A 21,405-nucleotide genomic window follows, 5' to 3' on the forward strand; every position below is an offset into this window, starting at 1 on the left:
GGGCTGTCTGCTCCAGAAAGCCGGTCTGCTTCCTCTCATCATTCCTCCCTTCCCAGCCAGAGCTCCACCTGGCTGAGAAGGAGGTGAAGACAGCAGTGTCTGCTTAGCTTCCCTCTGCGCTCTCTCCCCCCCCCACCTTTGCTGCTTTCTGCTCAAGCAAGGATCCCCCCCACTCTCCCATAGCATGGACCCCAGCACCATCTGGTTGTGGTCACGCCACCCCCAGGCTAGCTAATGCTGAGAGGTATCTATGCATGCGTCTTTAATTTCACTGGAAAAAGTCAGACAGAATAGTGTCCACTTAGGGGTTTTTGGAGCTAATCAACAGGACAGCTGGTAATGTCCCTCCGTTCGTCCTTAAAAGTGGTTTGCAAAAAGCTGTTTAAGAAGTGTTTGAACTAATGAGAGAGAGGCTTTGTTTTCTTGATGGGCTGATAAGCTTTGTGTTTTGATAAGCTTCCTGCTGGCTGCTGGCTTGCTTCAAAGTCCGCAATCTGTCAGTGTTCAGCAGGGGGCAGAGAGAGGTGTGAGAAATGACCTGGTTTGCAATGAATGCAATGCCTGTCAGTTTACTTCAGACAGTATGAAGAAGCAGGGAGAGTGAGATTTGAAAAGCTCAGTATCATCAACAGATGCATGCAGTCCACACAAGCAGTCCTCCCTCTTCCTCCCCTCCCCTCCCCCCCCACACTTTGCCTCAGAGTGTTAGCCAGGGGCTGGGGGCTGGCAACACTCCCTACCCCTTGGTTAGCGTAGCACATTGTTTTATCTTAATCAAACACTTTTTGGAAGGTTATTTAAGTGTAGTTTTTACGAAACTGAGAGGGCTTCTGAAGATAAAATATTAAGAGGGGATATTAAGTAAGTGATGGTGTTAGTGCATCAGTGTTTCATGCTTACATGACTGATGTTAAAGATATATTGACTGGCACTAAAAACAGTGTTTGAAGCTAGTAGCTAAAAACGTGAGAGGATTTTGTGCACTATTTTTAAATGCTTCCTTTTTTCAGATCTTTCTCTTCCCTCTACCTATTCCTTACCTTCAACAAGGCTAGCATCTATAGAACTCTTAATTAATACCCCTTTTTAACATACAATACAGGAAGTTGCAGGTAATGTAGCAACCAAAGAACTCTTTTGCTTTGTTTTTTTCCTCTTTACAACTATGTTTTCTGGGATAGCACTTAGTGGTATCTCTCAGATCTGTACTTTTAGCTTGTAAAATCAAGTTGGAACATGTTATTGCCTCCTCTTTCTAGGCAATAACTCTTCCTGTAAAAATACACTGTCTTTCCATTCACAAAAGCATTGTTGAAGACTTCAGGGTAGTAGTTGGCAACCTTTTCGGGTGGTTGGTTGGAATGACCAAGAGCTCAGGTCAGAGACAGGTGGGTGATGCTGCCACTGCTACCACTTCTCCCCACCACAGCACAGAGGATGTGCTCACCACTGCAGCTTTTCCCAGCATAGTATGGCAGAATCCTCTGCCGCTGAAGCTCCATGTTTTTTGTCCAGATCCAATGACTCTGCCATTGGTTGCCGACTCTTGCTTTAGGAGAATTACTTTTCCGTATAAAAAGTAAAGATAATAAAATGCAGTGCCCTCCCTCCCCCCTCCCCCCCATGCACCTCCTTGAGGATTGAGAATATGTACAGATGTAATATTTAAATCATTCTAATTAGGTCAATCTAAATGCTGAAGTATACACCAGTTCAGGAGGTTAGATTAGGCAAAAAAGGCCACCCAATCTAACTTAGTTCAACCATGTGTGAACCTTATACTTAAATCAATCTAACTAGGATTAGGTTGTTTTGAGTGCTGATCTGTATGGACATTCAGGAATGTTACAGTGCAGACAGAAGTGACACTTTTCATTCAATCTGATCACAGAGAACAGTTTATAGCTGTGACCAAACACAAATGCATAGCTGCTGACATCTTCAAAAATGGCTGATCTGGTGAAAATCTGACCCCTCATTGCATGAAGTATTAAATAAAGACATTTAAAAACAGCATCTTTAGTAACTTGTGTCTGCAGAGCTCCCAACCTGTTGCTGCTTTCAGAATGGGAGTGGGGAAAGGGAGCAGAGGGAGTTCAGTCTGGGTTTTTTTCAGCCTTCCCAAGGGTGGTCTGGGTGTATTGTTGTCCCCCAAGGTGGGCCGGGGGGCTCCAGTTCACCCACCCCACCCTTCAGGACCAGCTGGGGAGCCCCAAGAGGGCTCTCCGCTGCCTTTCCCCCTTCCCGTTCTGAAAACAGCGAGCATTGGCAGAGAGCTCTGGCCGTTGCTGTGGGAACCTGGTTGCAGGCTCCCAGCCCGCAGCTAGATTCCACTTTCTCCTGGAACCAGCAGTGAACTTGTGTTTGCTTTGGAGAAACATAACTCAGAACGCTTTGCAAAAACCATTCTGAGGTACAGCTGTGAGCTGCACTTCTGTCTGCAGCCTCAGATTGGGCAAAAAATGGCTGGCCTGATCTTCTAACTTTAGTCTATCTAGGAAGTGAAATATGTAGATTGGGCTAATGTGTGCCTAATCTCACCTGAATGTGTTACCTGGTTTGAATCATTTAAGTACTTTGTCCAGGATTTCAATAATATTTTTCCTTCTAATTTTTTCTAAATCCATCTGATGGGCTATACATTTCTGTTACTGAAGTATTCAGACCTAATGTGTTACCTTGGTGTCTCATAGAGAAGAAGTATCATGAAAGAGCTCAATGATTTACAACCTCTATATATTTGATCCAAAATCACATGTCCTTTTACTACCTTGATACTTTATTTTTGGAACAGCTGATTCTAGAGCATACAGGAGAAACTTTTCTTAGTTGTAGTTTGAGTAACGCACAGGGATTTGGTAACAATAATGATAGTAGTTAGAGTAAATATGAACTTCCTTGGGAAAAGAATTGTACCAAAAATTATTGGACACAATTTTGTGGCAGATGTATAAAAGTGTGTTTTATTGGGTCTAGGCACCCAATCAGAAATATAGATTTAAGTGCCTAAAGGGACTAAGATGAAATGTAATTGTCTAAATCAAAATTATGATCCCGAAAATCCTGTCTCAAATGTCATTTATAATCGGGTGGTATGTCAGCTCCAGAGACACCTCATTTTTTTTACAGTAAAATTCCCCATGTACTTAAAGTTCTGCAACTGTCTCGCACTTAAGCCTGATCAGGATCCAGTAATTAGGGTTTTTCTTGCCTAGGTCCCTGAGAAGCTTGATCTAGTAAGTGTTTTCAGAGCATGCCTCATGTACATACAAAATGCAGCTCCTCACACAGTGTAACCACAAAATGTGGTGACTGCTCTTAAAATGGGTGCTGGGAGGTGGTGGATGCCCTCCTTTTTATACAGTAGCTTAGAAGACAACACTCCCAGGCTGAAGAAGTTGCAGGTTTAATTTCCTTCTCTATCTGAGGGGATTAAAGTACTCATCTCCACTGGTTAGGGATGTATTATTGCCAAGTAAGAAAGCCCAAGGACTAGCAAGACTTACAGATGTAAACTTGACATGAGTAGCCCTTAGGCCTGACTAAGCTTAGCAGAAGTTGTTATCCAAAATGTGAACTTAGATGATTTGAGGTAAATGGATTTAAATAATACAAAAATTTGCCTGGAAGTATGGGCAGTAGGAGTGTTTTTTGATATTTTTAAGATGGAATCTTGAGAACTGAAAGGGCCTGTATCTATAAAGGTGACATTTACATTTTGACATTAAATGCTAATAAATTGAAAGCAGGAGATAAAACCAAATTATTAAAAGTTAGAAAATGTAGACATGTTGGGGTGTGGAATGCTGTGTTAAGTGAAAATCATTGACTTGACTAACAGGAAAGAAAGAGCGTAAAGGAAGATATTTTAGATTTTTGGAGTTAGGATTGGCTAGAAGTTAGAAAGATGAACATTGGGTTATTGTCCCCTGACTGTCCTGCCAGCTCCATGTTCCTTTCAAAATCTATGTAGGTAATGTAGATGCCAGCCTTATTCTGTTTTTGCCTTCATTTTCTTTCCAGTGTGTTCCAAGCTTCAGACAAAGATGGGGTTATAGACACTCTGACTTGAGGTAGTTTCCTGTTCATCTGGCTTTTGTGACTTCCATTTCGAGTCCCCTAACACAGGGTTCTCTATTCCGTTATGGGGACCAGGCCATTAATTTTAAGAACCCAGCTTTGTGGCCAGTAAGCTCACATGTGGACCTAGCCATGGATTACTTACCTTAGTTTGCTCTTCTTCATTGCTTAAGAAAATTCATCAGTATTATGATGTATTGTTGAACAGTGGTGTCTGTTCTTTCTTCCATCTTGTTTTTCTGTACTTCTCATATCTCTTACATTTTTTTAATGAAGACTGAGTATACAACTAACATACCAATATTTTATTCTGAGTAACTAGACTCTTATTTTTGGAGGACTTTCAGGTGGGGACAAACATGAGGACCCAGGGAACATTATCTCTGATGGTGATCCTCAGTGATCCTCAACCAGGGTGATACAGCACCCTGCTAGCATTGTGAGGTGTCAAAACATGATTTGCAAGATAAACCCAAAGATTTCAAATAGGAATCCATAGTGCCAAAAAACATTTTGACCTGTTGTCTTTCTGTGTTCTTTGCAATAGAAGAATTGGTCTTTTTTTAGTCATAAAAAGAGTGCAAACTAAGAAGTAACATTTTCCAAGGGGTGCCTCAAGTCTAAAAAGATTAAGAACCACTGATTTAGGGAATAGTTGTTGTTCTGTACTGCATGGCTTTGCATCTTCTAAATTCATAAATGCCTTAAGATTTCATCAGAAGCTATAACAGGTACATAGTCCAATTCAAATCCCGTTTCACTTTTACCTCTAGGTAGTTTTTACATTATTACTTCCTAAGTGTGTCTCATGAGTATCTGTTTCTGATCATTTTTCCAGATGTATGTTAGTTTGCATTTCAGTTAAGAATCTACACAACATCTACTTGTTCCTAACAGTTACCCTTTGATATCAATTTGTTACAGATCCAGTTTCGTTTGGTTAACAGTTGCTTATGGCTTTGCAGTAAAGGCTACCTTCTGCTTCCTTTATCCAAATTTGCTACTGGTATAAATTCTTGTAACTTCATTTCAAGTGAATACTTATTGTGTCTGGTTATTTGGGGGTAAATTTAGTACTTTAATTCCTGTTTTATTTTTCTAGCATATTTTATTTAAGGTCTCTAGTTCTTTGTCTGAGACTTCTTTGCTATTATGTAATGCTCCCTATTGACTTTGAGATATCAGTTGCCTTGCTGCTTCTGAAAGTTTTAACAGTTGACTAGACTAATAAGATTTCATATGTAAAGGAAAAATCAGGACAAAAAAAATCTATCTCAGATTTAGACAAATAGATATTGTAACACTACCTAATCAATTGAATTGAAACAGTTTGTTCTGATAATAATAAGATCCTCGTGTGCATTTAATCCTTTTATGTTTTAATTTCCAAATCTGTCAATTTACACTAAAAAAGTAAAGTTGGTTTGAACTGAAAAACAAAACTTTATTTCAGAGATGGCACAATAGGTTATCCTGATAAGTTAAAAACATTTTTTCAACTTTGGAGATTTGAAAGGAACACTTTTATAGGACCAGTTTTAATATCATGATGGGCACTTTCCAATGAAAACACATTTTATTTGAAAATTGTTGACCAACTCTATTAAAAATCCTTTCTTTCTTGGGGTAAACTATCCTAGGTTTGGGCTTCATTTCTGTTCTTTAGTTTTGTTTTTTTTTTGTTTGAACAGTCTCCTATCCTGTCTAGATTCTCCAGTATGATAGGAAAAATACGATTTCAGAAAGAGTATATAGTGTACTTACGTTTGCTTGCCAAGTGTTATTATTATCAACTTAGTTCTGACTAGCTTTGATTATTTGGAAAGAAAAGTCAATGTCATATGATTAGCAACCTGACCCTTTATGTCTGGGTTGGTACACAAAATTGTCCCCAGTTTTAAAAAGAAATCATGACAAGTCCACAGATATTTACAGGAACTTTCACAAATCAAGATAGTATGTTTTGATTTCTGTTATGTTTAGACAGTCAAGAGACATCATCAGTAGTATGACTTCAGTATGACCATCTCTTCTTTGCACTATCAGTCCTGTAAATGATAGGTTGTCACACACACACACAAAGTAAGGAAATTACACATCAAAAATAAAACAGACAAATGTCTCTATTATGTATGATATATAAAATCAGGTGTCAGCTAGGTACCGGGGAGCCAAGGAAAAGCTCATTTAAAAAATAGATCTGAATATAAATAAAATTGGGCTTTTAGTCTGAGCTGTAGGTGAAGGTTCAAGCTGTAGTTCCTTTTTTTTATCTGAATGAATTAATCTGTATACAGCACTATATGTATTGTGTGTGTAAGATGAGATCATTTTTAATCTATTAAAACTATCCTTTTGATTCTTGAAAATCCTTTGGGTATTTTGCATTCCTATATGGATCCCTCTGTCTGACTGCTTCAGCTGGGTAATCATTTTTCTTGTTTATCTCTAATCCTTTTAATATTTCCTTCCTGCCACTGTGTAACTGTACAGTATTCCTATTGTTCATAGTCTGTTTTGGTGACAGCTGTGAGAGACTCAGATGAAAGCAAGTGACTGTATTTTAGTCTAGATTTCACAAGAGCAATATAAAACTAAATAATGCAAGAGTGCAAAGTATATATCTTTAAAACCCTGTTTATAAAGAATACAGTGCTGTAATTTTGTTTGTACTCTTAACACCTTTGTAATTAAGAAAAGTAATGTGATACAGGGCACACTACAAATGAACCATATTCTAGTTTTGAGCTAGATTCCTTTTTTTATTTTTTATTTTTTAATGATGTGTAGACTTGGGTATCTTTAAACTTGTTTGGTGTTGTTTTTGGAGATATGAATGCGAGAAAATACCTATATCCACTGACACGTGTTTTTTAAGGAGCAGCTGTAGAATAGTTCAAGTATCTCAGTGGAAATATTATGACCTGAGTATCCTATAGTTCATTTGAACCTTCTCCTGCTATGAAAACGTTCTGAGTTTGTTTCTATGGAAACTGAGGAACGACATCTGTGGTCATATGCGAGTTTGACAGGATGACAAGTCATTCTGCAGAAAGGTTTTCAAAGCAGCATAGATCTCTTTATTTGCAGGTAAAATGCAGTGCAAGACAAACCTCAGTAAAATGTAGCATAAGACCAAACCTCAGATAGACTTTTGTCTCCATTTCTCTCTCACTGCTCTGTACTCTGATAGCTTCACTATACTATCCAGTACTTCAACAGTTCTGTTTTTCTCATTAGCTAAACTTGGCATATACTTTCTCTGCGTGTCAAAGCAAAGCATGCAAACATAATGAAAGGAAAGAAGTTGATATGGAGGCAAAAACTACATTTTTAATAGCTTCTCTTTTAAAACAAAAATTCACTTGCATAAGCCAACTTGATTTCCATACTGATTTGGTATTAGTCGAGACATTTTCTTGCTTAATGCGGTTGTGCTTTCAAAAAGAATGAAAATTACAGTGGTCTGAGATCTCAGACTGCCTATATTTCTGTCCTAAACCAAATCCAATGAAGCACTGCTAAACCAAGAAGCTGGTGACAGTTTAATGTCAGCATTACATGAACAATCGAAGAAACTGTGTTAAAGGAAAACATTGGCTTCAGAATAAATAATGTAGTGCGCACTAAAGTTCATTTGCATTGCCAGAGAGGGAGCCAAAAAAAAAAAAATCCGTGAAGGCTATTGGGGAACTTTTGAAATATTTTAGAAGGTATAGCTGCTCTTATGTGTGAAAATTCATAAAGTAAAATCACTGCTTCTTGTACTAAGATTGTTCTTTTCTTATTCCAGAAACCTCTAGTCTTTTCTTTATAACGTTAGTGAAGTATTTATTTAAATACCTGTGATTTCAGTTTGCAATATCTAACAGATCTTGGCTTTCTTCTGTACTCTGATATGATATTCTGAAGTAACTGGTGCTGTATTTTGGCAAATGATTTTTTTAATTATGATCACTCTCTTGAAAATACCCTTTTAATCAAGAGAATCAGTTATTCTCAGTGTTCATATACAGGAAATCCTCACTATTCGCGGGTTCGGCATTTGCAGTTTCAAATATTCGCGAATGCTGAATCCGCTCCTTAAATACACTTAAAGGAGCTCCTCGGGAGCTCCGCGTTTGCTGCCACTGCGCTCCCACTCCTGCCATGCTCTCGCCGTTGCCAGAGCAGCCGTGCCCCCCCCAGCCATTGGGGGCACTGAGTTCGTGAATGCGGATGGCCTTCATGACCGCAGTGCCTTATTCGTGGATTTCGCCATTCTTGGAGGGTATGAGAATGTATCCCCTGAGAATGGCGAGGGTTGCCTGTAACTTTTTGGAACACATGTTGCACCTTTGTAGGAAAAGTAATAATTGCTAAGTGACTGCTAGTAAGCAGTAGTTTTCCAAGTCTGTATAGGAACAGGTTTATCATGCAATTTGAAATCTTTGTGAACTCAGTAACAGTAATAAATATTTCCCTTTCTGTAGTACTGAACACTGACGTGACTATTTTAAAGTGACTATATTGTTCCTATCATCACCTAGTGTAGGACTGTTCAGTACAGTTACTCAAATAGGTTTGCAAGGATCAGGTCCCTTATGTAGTTTTTCAAAATGAGGCTGAAATTTTCTGTAGTTGAAATAATACTTCCCAATATAATCTTGATCTAGTGTTCTTGTTCTTGTGTTTCCTTTGTGACCATGGCCATGTTATGCATCATACCAGATTTTTAGAGTTACTGTGAGCACTCCAGCTCCCATAACTTCCATGTAAGCTTTATACATGTTTAGTGCGTTTGAAAGTCCAGAATTTAGCTAGTCTATGCTATAATTTCCCTTCACATAAAAAGGCACATATAATGTCTTCAATTACAAGGCCTCCATTCCTTAAAGTTTAACACATGTCAGATCTAAATTTTTCTGGTATGTTAAGAAATTTCATTCAAATTTATATCTCCATCTCTCCTCCCCCTCCCCCACTCCTGGTGCATGAGATGCCTCAACTCAAAAATAAATGTCAAATGTATCTACTTATACAAATTTGTTTGGTCAAATGTAAAATTATGTATTTCCTGGTATTTTATTTGTGTAAAACCTGTTTCTACAATAGTATTAATTCTGCAGCCCTCAAACTTACCTATCTCATAATGGGTGTTGTGAATCTGAATGATGGATAAAAAATCTCAGATGCTTGGTGCTGCAAAATTGCAGAATGATTAAGTTGTTAATAACTTAATATTAGAAATCATGTCTTGAAATACATTTTTCACATTCCTTCTCTATAAACTGGAAATTTTAAAAACAGATTGGTTAGAATGAAATTTGCAGCATTTAAGAACATTGCACTCATACACTAATAATGCTCAGAAATTTATAGTATCATGCATATTTTTAGATGAAGCATATGGATTGCTTATGGGGTGCACCACTCTCATCAGTCCCTTTTTTCTGTTTTCCTGGGCTTCCCACTGTGAAAATCTCCTTCCTCATACAACTTCTCCAGATTGACGCACCTACTATGCTTATGCCCTATGCCTTTTTTAAATTTAGAAAAAATGCTTTCTGGTGCCAATCTTAAACTTTTAGCAACTAATAATGGCATTGTCAGTAAAGAGGGAGGTGAATCCGGTGATGTATGCTGATACTTATGAAAGCGTATGTATCTCGTTTAGTTAGATTATAAGGTGCAACTCTACACTGCCTTCTACGTTTGTCAGCAAAGCCGTATGCAGCTACATTGGTCATTTGCCCCTGATGCTGGCTACATTGCTTCTTTAAAAACTGTACAGTCCAGTCTTCATCATTAGCCAGCAAACTGTTTTCTGTATGGATTGGGTTTAATATGGTCGAGAAATATTTTGAGTCTTACGTAATGTAATGGGAAATATGGTTTTAGTGTGAGACATCTACAATATTAATTTAATTGTTTTCATTATGTAGAATATGTTTCAATAACAGCTCCTGGTCAGTTTTGAAGAATAACAGTAAACATATTTGATATGATTACCAGAATATTGCTACATATTGCAAGATGTTAGGTGAGTTGAGGCACTGAAGCAAAGCTGTTGAAAGTTAGTGGTTGGCTAATGTGAAGAAAAAGCTCACTGCAGCTGTCTTAGCTCTTGCCCAGCTGTCTGCCACCTTTGCCTGGTGAAAAACATGGGTGTCTCATTATTGGTTGTACAAGAATTATATTCATAGGGTCTTGGGAAAGTAAGGCTGGAAGAGTCTTCATGAAGTCATATAGTCTAACCCCCTGCTTAGGGCAGCAGCATCCCTGACTAAACCATTGAGTCAAGCATCTGTCTGACTTGCTCTTGAAAATTTCCAGGGCTGGAGATTCCACAATTTATCTAGGTAGCAGTTTCAGTGCTTGACCACCCTCACAGTCAGAAACTTCTTCCTAATCTCCTACCTAAACTTTCTCTGCTGCAGTTTGAAGACATTGTTCCTAGTCCTGTCCCTTACAACCATAGAGAAAAGTTTCTCTCTGTCCTCTTTATAATCTTCTTCAATTATTTAAAAACTATTATCAAATCCCCACTCAGTCTTCTCTTCTCTAGACTAAACAGTTCTTGTCCTTTTAGGCTTTCCTCATAAGTCATGCTTCCTAAGCTTCTAATAATTTATGTTGCTTTCTGCTTGTCTCTTTCCAGTCTGTCCATATCCTTATTGAAGTGTGGGTCCCACAAGTGGAGACACTACTGCAAGTGCTACCAGTGCTGAATAGAGCAGAAGAATCACTTCCCTTGAACTGCATGTGAAACTCCTTTTAATACAACCCACTATGCAGTTGGTTGCTTTTCACCATTTGCTCACATTCAGCTCATGGTCCACTGTAACCCCCAAGTCCTTCTCTGCAGCATGGGCAGCCTAGCCATTCATTCCACAGTCTCTACATGTGTATGCAGTTATTCTGTTCCAGGTGCAAGTCTTTTGCACTTGTCCTTGTTGAACTTGATCTGATTGAGTTTTGGACTATTTCACCAGTCTATCCATATCATTCTGGATCCTACTCCTATTTTCCAGAGTGTCTGCAACTCTACCCAACTTGATGGTAAGCTCACATGATATCTCCTCCCAACTAGACATTGTGTCATTGACAACTACTTAATGAGCATGATGATCCACCTTATCTTATTTTCATCTGGTCTATATTTCCTTAGCTTATTAATGAGAATGTTGTGGGAGATATCATGTCCATTGCTGTTTCCACATCCATAGAGTCTGTTGGCAAAATTATATCCAAAGAAACTGGATTAATCGATGTATATTTTTATAATGAAGTTCATTAAAAAATTAAAGAAAATAGTTTTCAGTATTATAGCTATGTCTTTCTTTTACACTTCGATTCTTTCATTATTTGTAACTTTTAATCAGTTGTCCATGTCTTTCCTAAATTTATTCAGTTCATACTTTCTGATTTGTCTATTGACCTTACAGTTATTAATTACTTTTATAAATAGATAATAAAATAAATATTAATAGCTAAATAAAAAGCATTTTTCCCTTTAGTTTGCTCATAACTTGTAAGTCACCTGTGTCAACTGAATTCATAAGATGCTCCAGGGATGCTAATTACTGCCCTTTTTTTAGGGGCAGGATGGGAGATCATGAACTCATCTGTCTTTTTTTTATTAATTTGAAGAAATAAAAGTATAAATTTGATTCATTCTGTAGTAGGTTAAGTGGATGCATGCCATTTACAGAAGCAGTATATCCACAAGTAAAATGTTAATTACATGATATCCTGCTGCTACTTAAAGAATAGAAAGGGAAGAGAACATTTATGAAAATATATCAAATGTATGTAATGTACAGGGTGTAAAGTAATGTAAATAAAACATGCACACAATTATTGCAGTAAGTGCAATAACATGTAACTTTATATTGAGGCTAATTTCCAAGGAAGACAGATGTTTTACCAGATAACTGACGGTAGGAACAGAATAAGAATAATACTGTATGACTTTTTGAGACCTGAATTGGATCCACCACCATTCAGAGGAAAATGAATAACAGAAAAATTACATTTTCATTTATCCTATTTTGGGGTAAAACATACAAATGGATGGAAAATAAAAAAACTATTAGTATTTATATTCTATATATTATAAAACAGAAAATAATAAATAAGGGGTTAAAACTAAGACTGAATATGAAAGTGCAGATTAGTAGATCATGTTCTGATTTGCAAAAACCAGCTTTAGACTACTACCAGGCACTAGAATGTCCATGTTTGCAGTGCATGTATGTAGAGTTTCATAGTGATGGAGCTTCTGTTTTCCTTTATCTCTTTCTGGCTGTTGAGAAACCATCTTTAAAACATAGTTCACATTTGATCCAGTAAACTACCCATAACTACTTGAGTTATACATTTGAATACGTAAGCTTTTTGGTTTGGGTTAGAAAGCAAAAACGAACCATGCAGCCATTTCACAGATTAAGAACAATATTGTTCAGGAATGCAATCTGCCATAGCTAATTATTTCCTTGCCTTTAAGTCTTTGGAGATGCTAAGTTAATTACCATACCTTTATTTATTCTACTCCTAGAGAAATTTATTTTTGTATTCTACTCCTTCTATAAGGTTATATTTATAAAAATAAAAAATAACACATCAAACAAGAGGCCCTCTTACCTTGACTAAAGAAATCTTGAGTCAGTATATGTAACTGAATTAAATCAGGAATTTTGTTGACATGATAAAGCTAATATACCCCACCATTGCTACTATTTGTCAGATGTCTAAATCATTTATCTGAGAGAAATTATTAATCAGAATCTAAAATGGACCTCCTTTTGGAGCAAACAATGAGAAAGCAAGCAATTAGGTTTAGTATACTTTTTTTAGAAAAATGTCCTCTCTTCAAAACTGTAGATCCTTATAAATTATGAAAAAAATTATTGTTGTATGTGTACAATTAGCTTGTAAATTAGAATCTTGATAAAGACAGAAGTATATAGTTAGGTACATGAATAAATAGGCTGATATTTTCAAAGGTGTAGAACACTTACCAACTGTGATTAATTTATATTAATAGATTGGCATATTTTATTTGTATCACAATGACATCTTTGCAAGGTGGGAGACTGACAGCTGATCCTAAATATGTAATCTCATTAGGGGTCTGTGGGGGAGGTGGTTTCACTCTCCTGTGACTTGTTTTCTTTTTTGGGGTCTGGCAAGTGTATCATTCTCCCCCCCCCCCATATACCTTTGCACTTTTCCCCATTTGTTTTTAATATTTATATAATCACAGAATCATAGAAAATGAAGGTTGGAAGGGGCCTTGGGAGGTCATCTAGTCCAACCCCCCGCTCAAAGCAGGACCATCCCCAACTTGGAGAATGGGAGATAAAGGTTTAAAAAGTTACAAAAAAAAGTACAAAAGCGGTTCCCACTGAAGTACTACACACCCTCTCTAGTCAATCCAGTACAGTGCTTCGTATAATGATATATACTAAGTGGACTGGAAGTACTGCTGGTCCACTTCTGGGTTCACCGCTAAACACGTAGAGGGCCCCCCCCCCCACTCCTGTGGGACGCTTCATGCACCCCAGCACTGCAGCATTCACAAGTTGCGCCTGCTACCTCAAGGTAAGTAGAAAAAACTTTTAAAGCTGTGCCTATGTCCGAATTGCTGATTCTTTGAATCGGCATCGAATCTTCAGATTCGGATTTGGCCGAATCACTGAATCGAATCAAAAAATTCAGTCCGAATCAGGGACAGTGATTCAATCTGAATCAAATAGGGCCCACTTCGCACACCCCTAGCTACATGCATCCTCCACCCAGTTGGATAGCCCTGCTTAATGGCTCATTTTCCCCTTTATACAATGAGGATAATAATAATAAACTGTACTGTTGTAGTAATAGTTTTATTCTAATTCACGAAGTCCAACCTCTGTGGCAAGAACTGAATAAATCATTCTTCCTTTTAGAGTTTTAAATACTGTTTTGTATGACTTAATTGGCAATATTACATGTTTGCCATTTCCTTTTGTGAGAAATAAAGGTTTTCAACAATGGAAGCAGTGGTTGGAGTCCTGGTATATCACTTTTTAACCCGTGGCAACCTGTTTACAAGATTGCGATGGGGAGGGAAACTTGCAAATGTCAATATGAAGTATAATGTGATACACTTCATACAAATGATGTCTTTACCAGCAGCAATGTAAAGCATAGATGCATGTTTCTTTCAGCTCACTGGAAATTTGAGATGTAAGTAGATGCCAGCAGTGGCACGTAGTGTTATATTTGAGCTTGGTATTACTGTGCTTGTATATTATACAAAGACCATGTTTAAAACATTTTACAGATTATAAATACTATGATGCTTGTGGTATATATCTTCAAGCTTGACACTCTTCATAACTAAGTCTCTGCACATTTGATACATAGGATAATTAAATCTTGAATAATTCTTTTATACTTTTGCTAATTAAAAATCATGGCCACATCTTGCTCTGCTCAGGTTCCAATGATTTCCTTATCTCTTTATCATGGTCTCTCTTCCACTTTGCCTGATTACTCTTTTCCTCTAACCTTCTAACTGTATTTTTTGTTCTATTTAGTTTACTTTTTCTCATCTCTGCACCTCTCATTCGTAACTCCATCTTTTTCTTTTCTTATTGCTATTTGACATTTTTTCCTAAACCTTGTTCTTCTTCTACCCTGCTGAATTTTTCACAAATCTCATATGCATCCACAGCTTCCCCAATTACTTCTTCCTGCCACTTCTAGATCCCTCTCTCTCATAGCAGCTTTTCCTTCTTTTATTTGCTTCATCCTGAACCATTCCCAAAGAAGTGTAGTGAAGATGCTGGATTCCTCCCACCCAAACACCTGCAATTTTTGCTCCTTTTGCTCCTTTGAACAATAGTCCTTTCTGTTTTTGCTTCCTTCCTGTTCCATGTTTGTCATCTATCACTCGCCTCTAATTTATTATCTGATTTTTAAAAAATATTAATTTTGCCACTCCTGTCCCTTGATTCATCTTCAGTGACTTCAGCTTCCACATTGACCCTTATAACAAGGTTTATCTCATTAACTACATTTCTGTGTTTGACTTTCCATCCTAGATCAGCTTTCATATTTACTTGAGTTTTGGCTTCACCCTGTACTGCTGCATCTCTTCTTATGTTGATACCATTAACTATATTGCTTGGCCTGTATCACTAGAGGTCACCCTTCCTTGGCTTTTTCAGTTCAGTCCCCTGTTCATTCTACTCTTTTGGTTTTGCAGTATTTATAAACCTGTGGGGTGACTCACCAGCCTGTTCACTAAAGACTGCTCTTCAGTATTAGGATTCTAGTCCCATTTTCTCTAGGGCTGTAGTTTTTCTTTCTTTAAAATAACCAAAGCTCAGTGCATCAGTCTTCTTTCCCCTTGGCCCAAGATCTCCTGCTGGGAACCACCTTGTCCCTGCAGGATTATTTTCATTCACAGGGTAATCAGCCTCCCTGTTCTCCTGTCCTTAACTTGTTTCTTGTCAGATTACAGTCCAAAGGCATCTATAAAAAGGTCATACAAACTCAGTTCTTGCCTGTGGCCCATGGGTTGCTGCAGTACCTTTTTTACTCAACAGCTCTCTAGTCTGTTCTTTGCAGGATTGTGCTCCATAAACTTTCCACAAGCGAATTACAACTCTTTCTACCTCACCTGAGCTACTATCCAATTTTTATGAGTACATGGAGTTATCCTATTTCTGGCCTTATATTTTCAACTGGGAGTCAGCTTATCAGTCACAGGTGGGGCTAGGTTTAACACTGTTTAAAGGGCTAGGCAATGTGTGACACCATCTCTTTTGATAAGTCCTCCTGCTCTTCTTATCTCACTCTTTTTGTAAAGGCTTTTCAGTACTCCAGCTTTATTCTTCCTGTTTTCTTTCACCTTTCCTTTTGGTATCAACTTCAGCTGTCACTTTTTGAATAATTTATTCACCATCAGCCTTTATCCAATCCCAGAGCTTGACCAGGATCTTTGACATTTCCTGGATGTTTTGCAATCAATATCAGTTGGTCAGAGCTGACACCAGTACATTTTGGATCTCTAGCTATAACTCATTGCATGTTAATTTTGGGCATGGCCATGCTATGAGAAATAAATATTTTTGTTTTTATGTTGAGCCCCATGAGCATGTGTGTGTGAGAAGACGGGAGGGGGAATAGAGAGCTTATTCTAAGGAAGTGTATGAAAATATGAAAATCTATTGGTTATGAAATATTTAGAACTGTACCCCCTTAACAATCCAAATAATGTAATTTGCAATCAGCTTGAAAAAAGGAAAGTGAGGGCAGGTGGGTTATAGAAACTGCTGTTCTTTCTCAGTTTTTTTGTGGTGACTGAACTGAATATCATATGGTAGGGAAAATGAAAATGAATTACCTGAAACTAGTATTTAACCTTGAATAACCGGAAACTAGTATTTAGATTACAGTTGGACATTTATTTTCAAAAGCCCAAGGGATCCCTGTCAAATACCAAAACTACTGAATTGTAAATAAGGTTCTTGCTCACAAAAACAGCTTTCTAAAACCTGTTCTAGTAAGCCATTAATTTTCAGTCTAGCCATGTGTTTACTATAGCAGGTGTCATGGGACTAGACATAAAGATCAGTTTAAAACACTTTGCTATTACTCCATGATGGGTAATATTGAAAGTAACAAACTTAAATATGGGAACATTTGTACCAGGAAGTAGTAAGTGGGGGGGGGGGTGGAGGGTTATTTTTGTGATCAATGATGGCGAGTTGCAGAGGCTTTTGTATTTAAACCTAAAAATAATGCAACCCAACAGTAGAGAAATATGTTAAATTGTTTTGTTGCATCTGCTTTGTTTTGCTTGATCAATTAAAAAGCAAACGAAGCATTTGTATTTGTAGTCTGTTTTTATAAGTACTGATACAGGTTAAAATTTACAAAAGGGACACAATGACTTTGGACCTTAAATTTATATAGACTTTCAATAAGATTTAGGCACATTTTAAACATTAAAGACCTTGTACGTGACTAGTATTATTCTGTTTTTCAGTACTGAATGGGAATGCTTCTTTTGCAAAACCTTAATCTCTTGTCCCCAAAAAGTAACTTTTCAACATATCTTCAGAATTATTATTTTGCAGATATATGTATTCTCTTGCTTTTGGTGGTTATATTTTAACTCTCATAAGAATGCAGCAGAATTGTATGTTTTGACGATCAGACTTGTATATATTTGACTTCTCGTCTGTCTTAGTTTCTCAGTGAAAGTTGAGGAAGCATTCTTTCCCGGACCAGGTTAACTATCTGAATGTTATTCATTGTATTACAGCATGGATTTCTGTATTCCATTTCTGTTGTCTTTTTTTTTCTGTTGTCAAAATATACTCTTTCAATTCTAGCTTTGAAGGAAGCAATTTAACTGAGAGCTGAGTGATTTTGGGACAATAAACCTCATTTATTCTGGAATCCCTCAGAATTTATGCAGATCTGTGAACAGGCAATAAATAACTAAAGTATTAATTATTTAAGGAGTTTGTAGTGTGTGTGTGTGTGTGTGTGTGTGTGTGTGTGTGTGTTTGTGTTTCTGTTTCTGTTTCTTCTCTCCCCTCTCCAACCCCCACCTCCCTTTCCAGAGATGGGGAGGTTCCTTTATCTTATCTTCAGACATTAAAAACTGCTCTTAGTCTTTTCCATTAAATCCAGGTAGTTCTTGTCCAAACATTGTAGAGGCATTTAAACAAAATGAAATAAGGTATTCTCTAGTGACTTTACCTGTGATTGTTAAGGCAGACTAACATGGCTAACTATCTCTCCTAAGGAGAGTCACCAGCAAAGTTAGGCCCACAGTACAGACTGCTACCATTTGAGTTAACGGAATGACCAAAGTAGCTAGATGTTCTTTTTTACATAGATCAGCCATTGGAGGGACGTTATAGAAATACATTTCTATGGGTTTCATAGCTGTTTGCCAGATACCGGAATAATGTTAAGGGTCTGGTGTATAGGGTCTTTTGGAAGGGAATGTACTCTAGTAACTGGTTTTAGAACCTCTTTTATCTATTCCCACCCTTTAGCACAGGGGCAAAAAAAGTCCAACCCACAGGCTGGATTGGGCCTGCAGCAGAGTCCATTTCCCAGCAGTCCCTGCCCACATTGCTGCGGCCGGTTTCCATGGAGACCCCAAGAGCAGCAGTGCTGTGACAGTGCAGAGCCAGGATTTCCATGAAGACTGGCCCCAGCAGCACTGGTTGAGCATGCAGCTGGCTGGGAAATTGCTCCAAGGCTGGGGCTGGGATCTCGTGTGGTGACAGTGTGGTCCGGATCCACGGCAGAGCTGGAATCCAGTGCCCACATGCTCTGGGCAGGGGCCTGCAGGTAGCAGATTATGGCTCTTCCCCAGCTTCGGATCACACTGTCACCACTGCAGGATCCCAGTCCCAGCCTCAGAGCAGCTCCCCACCTAGCTGCGCACCTTGCCAGCGCTGCTGGGGCTGGTTTCCATGGAAACGCTGGCCCCATGCTGTCATGGTGCCGCCAGTCCTGGGGTCTTCATGGAAACCAGCCACAGTGATACTGGGAAATGGAGTCTGGCTGCTGACCAGGTCCACCATTTTGCCCACCCCTGCTTTAGCATATACTCTTTCATCCTGTCTCGCCAAAATTCTCTCTACACACAGTCTGTGTCAACAATACACTTTCCTTCTACCTTCTTTCTGCCCTTATCTCCTTCCTCTTTTTCTGCTTCCTTTCTTGTTGCTTTTGTTCTTCTTCAGTTTGTCTTTGTTTCCTTCCCCTCACTCCATTTACAGATTGGTCAGCCTAGAAGAGCCACAGCAGCTCCTTACTGCCAAGTGGAACAAGCATAGGAAGAATCATACCGAGCTCCTGTCCGCTTAAGCTGAATCAGGTCTAGCACAGCTTGAAGTTTTAGAGCTCAATTTTACAATTCTAGCAGGTTTCTTCTGAGTATACACAAACTGCTTTTTTGAGGTTTTTAGCCTAACTAAGACATATTTTCATGAAGACAGTACCAAAATGAGCTGTTTGTTCGATTGCAAGTCATTTATCCAAAGCATACTAAAGATTTTTAAAGAAATGCTGCTAATTCATACAAACATATATTTTTCCTAACTTCATTTTTGAAAATTACTAAACAGTTCTGAACTGCTTCTTTAAGAAGAATTTTTTTTAGCTAGGTAGTGTACAAAATTTCAGTTCAAACAGTTGATGCTTAAGTAAGAAATAAATAAGCAGTTAAAATGGGTTTTCATTATGGAAAATATTAGAAAAACTTAACTATAGGCATCAGTATTTGGTCCATTTATAATCACAAAGTAGATGAGAAGAGGTTGTACAATATTTCACTGCGTTTTACCATTGTAATGAATCCAGTAACATTTCACTTAACAAAAGCAAGTCAAGATATAAGAGACTATAATTGTTATCTTTGAAATGTAGAAATAGAATTACCTTTGTTAGATCCCACTGCTACCGTAAACTTGATTGGTGCAAGTAGGCCCTTTGTTTTCCTTTTGCACAGTGCCTGCAAGAGGAATAGCCTTTAGGACCGTCTAAGCATTGCCATTATATTTCAGCACCATGTTTTACTGACACATACAGTACGCTTATTTCTGTCTCCTTTTCAGAAGAGAAACCTGACTGCTCCAAGGCCCGCTGTGAGGTCCAGTTCTCTCCTCGCTGTCCAGAAGATTCCATCTTGATTGAAGGTTATGCTCCTCCTGGTGAATGCTGTCCACTCCCAAGCCGTTGTGTGTGCAACCCTGCAGGTTGCTTGAGGAAAGTTTGCCAACCAGGCTACCTGAATATATTGGTTTCTAAAGCATCAGGGAAGCCAGGAGAGTGCTGTGACCTCTATGAATGTAAACCAGGTAAAAAAAAACAAAAACGGATACTTTTTTTTTCATTTTGGAATGTTGCCATTTTCTATACCTAAGGAGTACAATGTCTTCTATAACTGGCTTCTAGTAAAGACTACATTTTATACAGTGCAGAATCTTTTTGAATTGCATATACATCAAGAAATTCTGGCTGTTTTGTATACAACAGACAGGTCACTGAAGTAATTTCCTTTTTTTTTAAAAAGGCACGTTAGTTAACAAGTTTTTAAACATCCTATTTTCAGTCTCTCTCAAGATAAACTTAAATAAGATAAGGAAAAATCTAAAGTATAACATGAGGGAAGTATATGCTAATGGTACTATTGATATTTTTATCATTAGCAACTTACCTGATATGCAGACTAAGATGTGCAGGTGCAATTTGTAGGAGATTTTTTTAGAGATAATTACATACATTATTTCATAGTTTCATAATTCTTAGGGGCTGGAAGGTAACCGACAGATCATCGTTTATGTTAAGAAACAAAACGTTAAGATGTTAAGAAACAGAATTACCCAGTCTTAAGAACTTGGTTAATCATGAAATGATGATCCTCCAAACTTTTTTTAGAAAAAGTTCTACACGGTCCTAACAAAAGAACATAATCAGACCATGATCAACTTTTACTCATTTGCTACATCCTGTGAACACATCAATAAATCTTATTTGTAAGGTACTGTTGCCATTGAAGTGAGAGGTGAAACTTGCTATTTTTCACAGTCCTTACTTGGAGGAGCATATATTGTTCAATCACAGAAAGCAGAGCTGGAAAGGACTTCAGGAAATCATCAGATTCACCCCACTGCACTGAGGGATAATCAAATATACATACATCATTCCTTACATATTTGTCTATCCTGGTCTTGAAAACATTCAGTGAAAGAGATTCTTTAACCACCTTGGAAAGTCAGTGACAGTATTTCGCTACCCTCATAGTTAGAAAGCTTTTTCTACTATCAAACCTAAATCATCTTGGTTAGAAATTGTAGGTTTCTTCTTTCCCAAAGGACAAGAGGATCAGCTGATTGAGCATTCTCTTTTAAACATCTTACATATTGCAAGATTGATTTGATATTTCTCTCCCATTCTCTTAGTCTTGTCTTTGCTAGACAAAAGCAATTCTTTCAGCTTTTTCTCATAGGTCATGTTTTCTAAACCTCATATCCTTCTCGTAGCTGTTCTCTGGAATCCCTGTAGTTCATATACAATCTTTCTAAAATTGCAGTAACCAATACTTTTCTTCAGCTGAAACCTCCTAATTGCAAGAAAAAACAGCATAATTACCTTTACTGTAACCCCCAGTTGTACTGTTTACTAGTCAGGTATTCCCTATTGTGAATTTGTGCATTTGATTTGTGGCATTTTGCATTTCATCATGTTACTGTTGGGTATTTAATCAATTTAGCACAATTATCTTGATTTCCAATTTTGTCCTTTAAAAATCTTTCAGTATCC

The 21,405-nt window shown here is 37.8% G+C and overlaps 1 protein-coding gene across 1 annotated transcript in view; it reads left to right on the forward strand.

Moving 5' to 3' along the window:
• Positions 1 to 21,405, forward strand: part of CRIM1 (cysteine rich transmembrane BMP regulator 1) — a 379,726-nt gene that overhangs the window by 131,251 nt on the left and 227,070 nt on the right. The window contains exon 3 of the mRNA XM_006265483.4: positions 19,698 to 19,940. Coding sequence (XP_006265545.1) covers positions 19,698 to 19,940 — 243 coding nt within the window. The remainder of the gene's footprint in view (positions 1 to 19,697; positions 19,941 to 21,405) is intronic.

This window comes from Alligator mississippiensis, chromosome 1, assembly GCF_030867095.1.
Source record: "Alligator mississippiensis isolate rAllMis1 chromosome 1, rAllMis1, whole genome shotgun sequence".
NCBI classification, from domain to species: domain Eukaryota; kingdom Metazoa; phylum Chordata; order Crocodylia; family Alligatoridae; genus Alligator; species Alligator mississippiensis.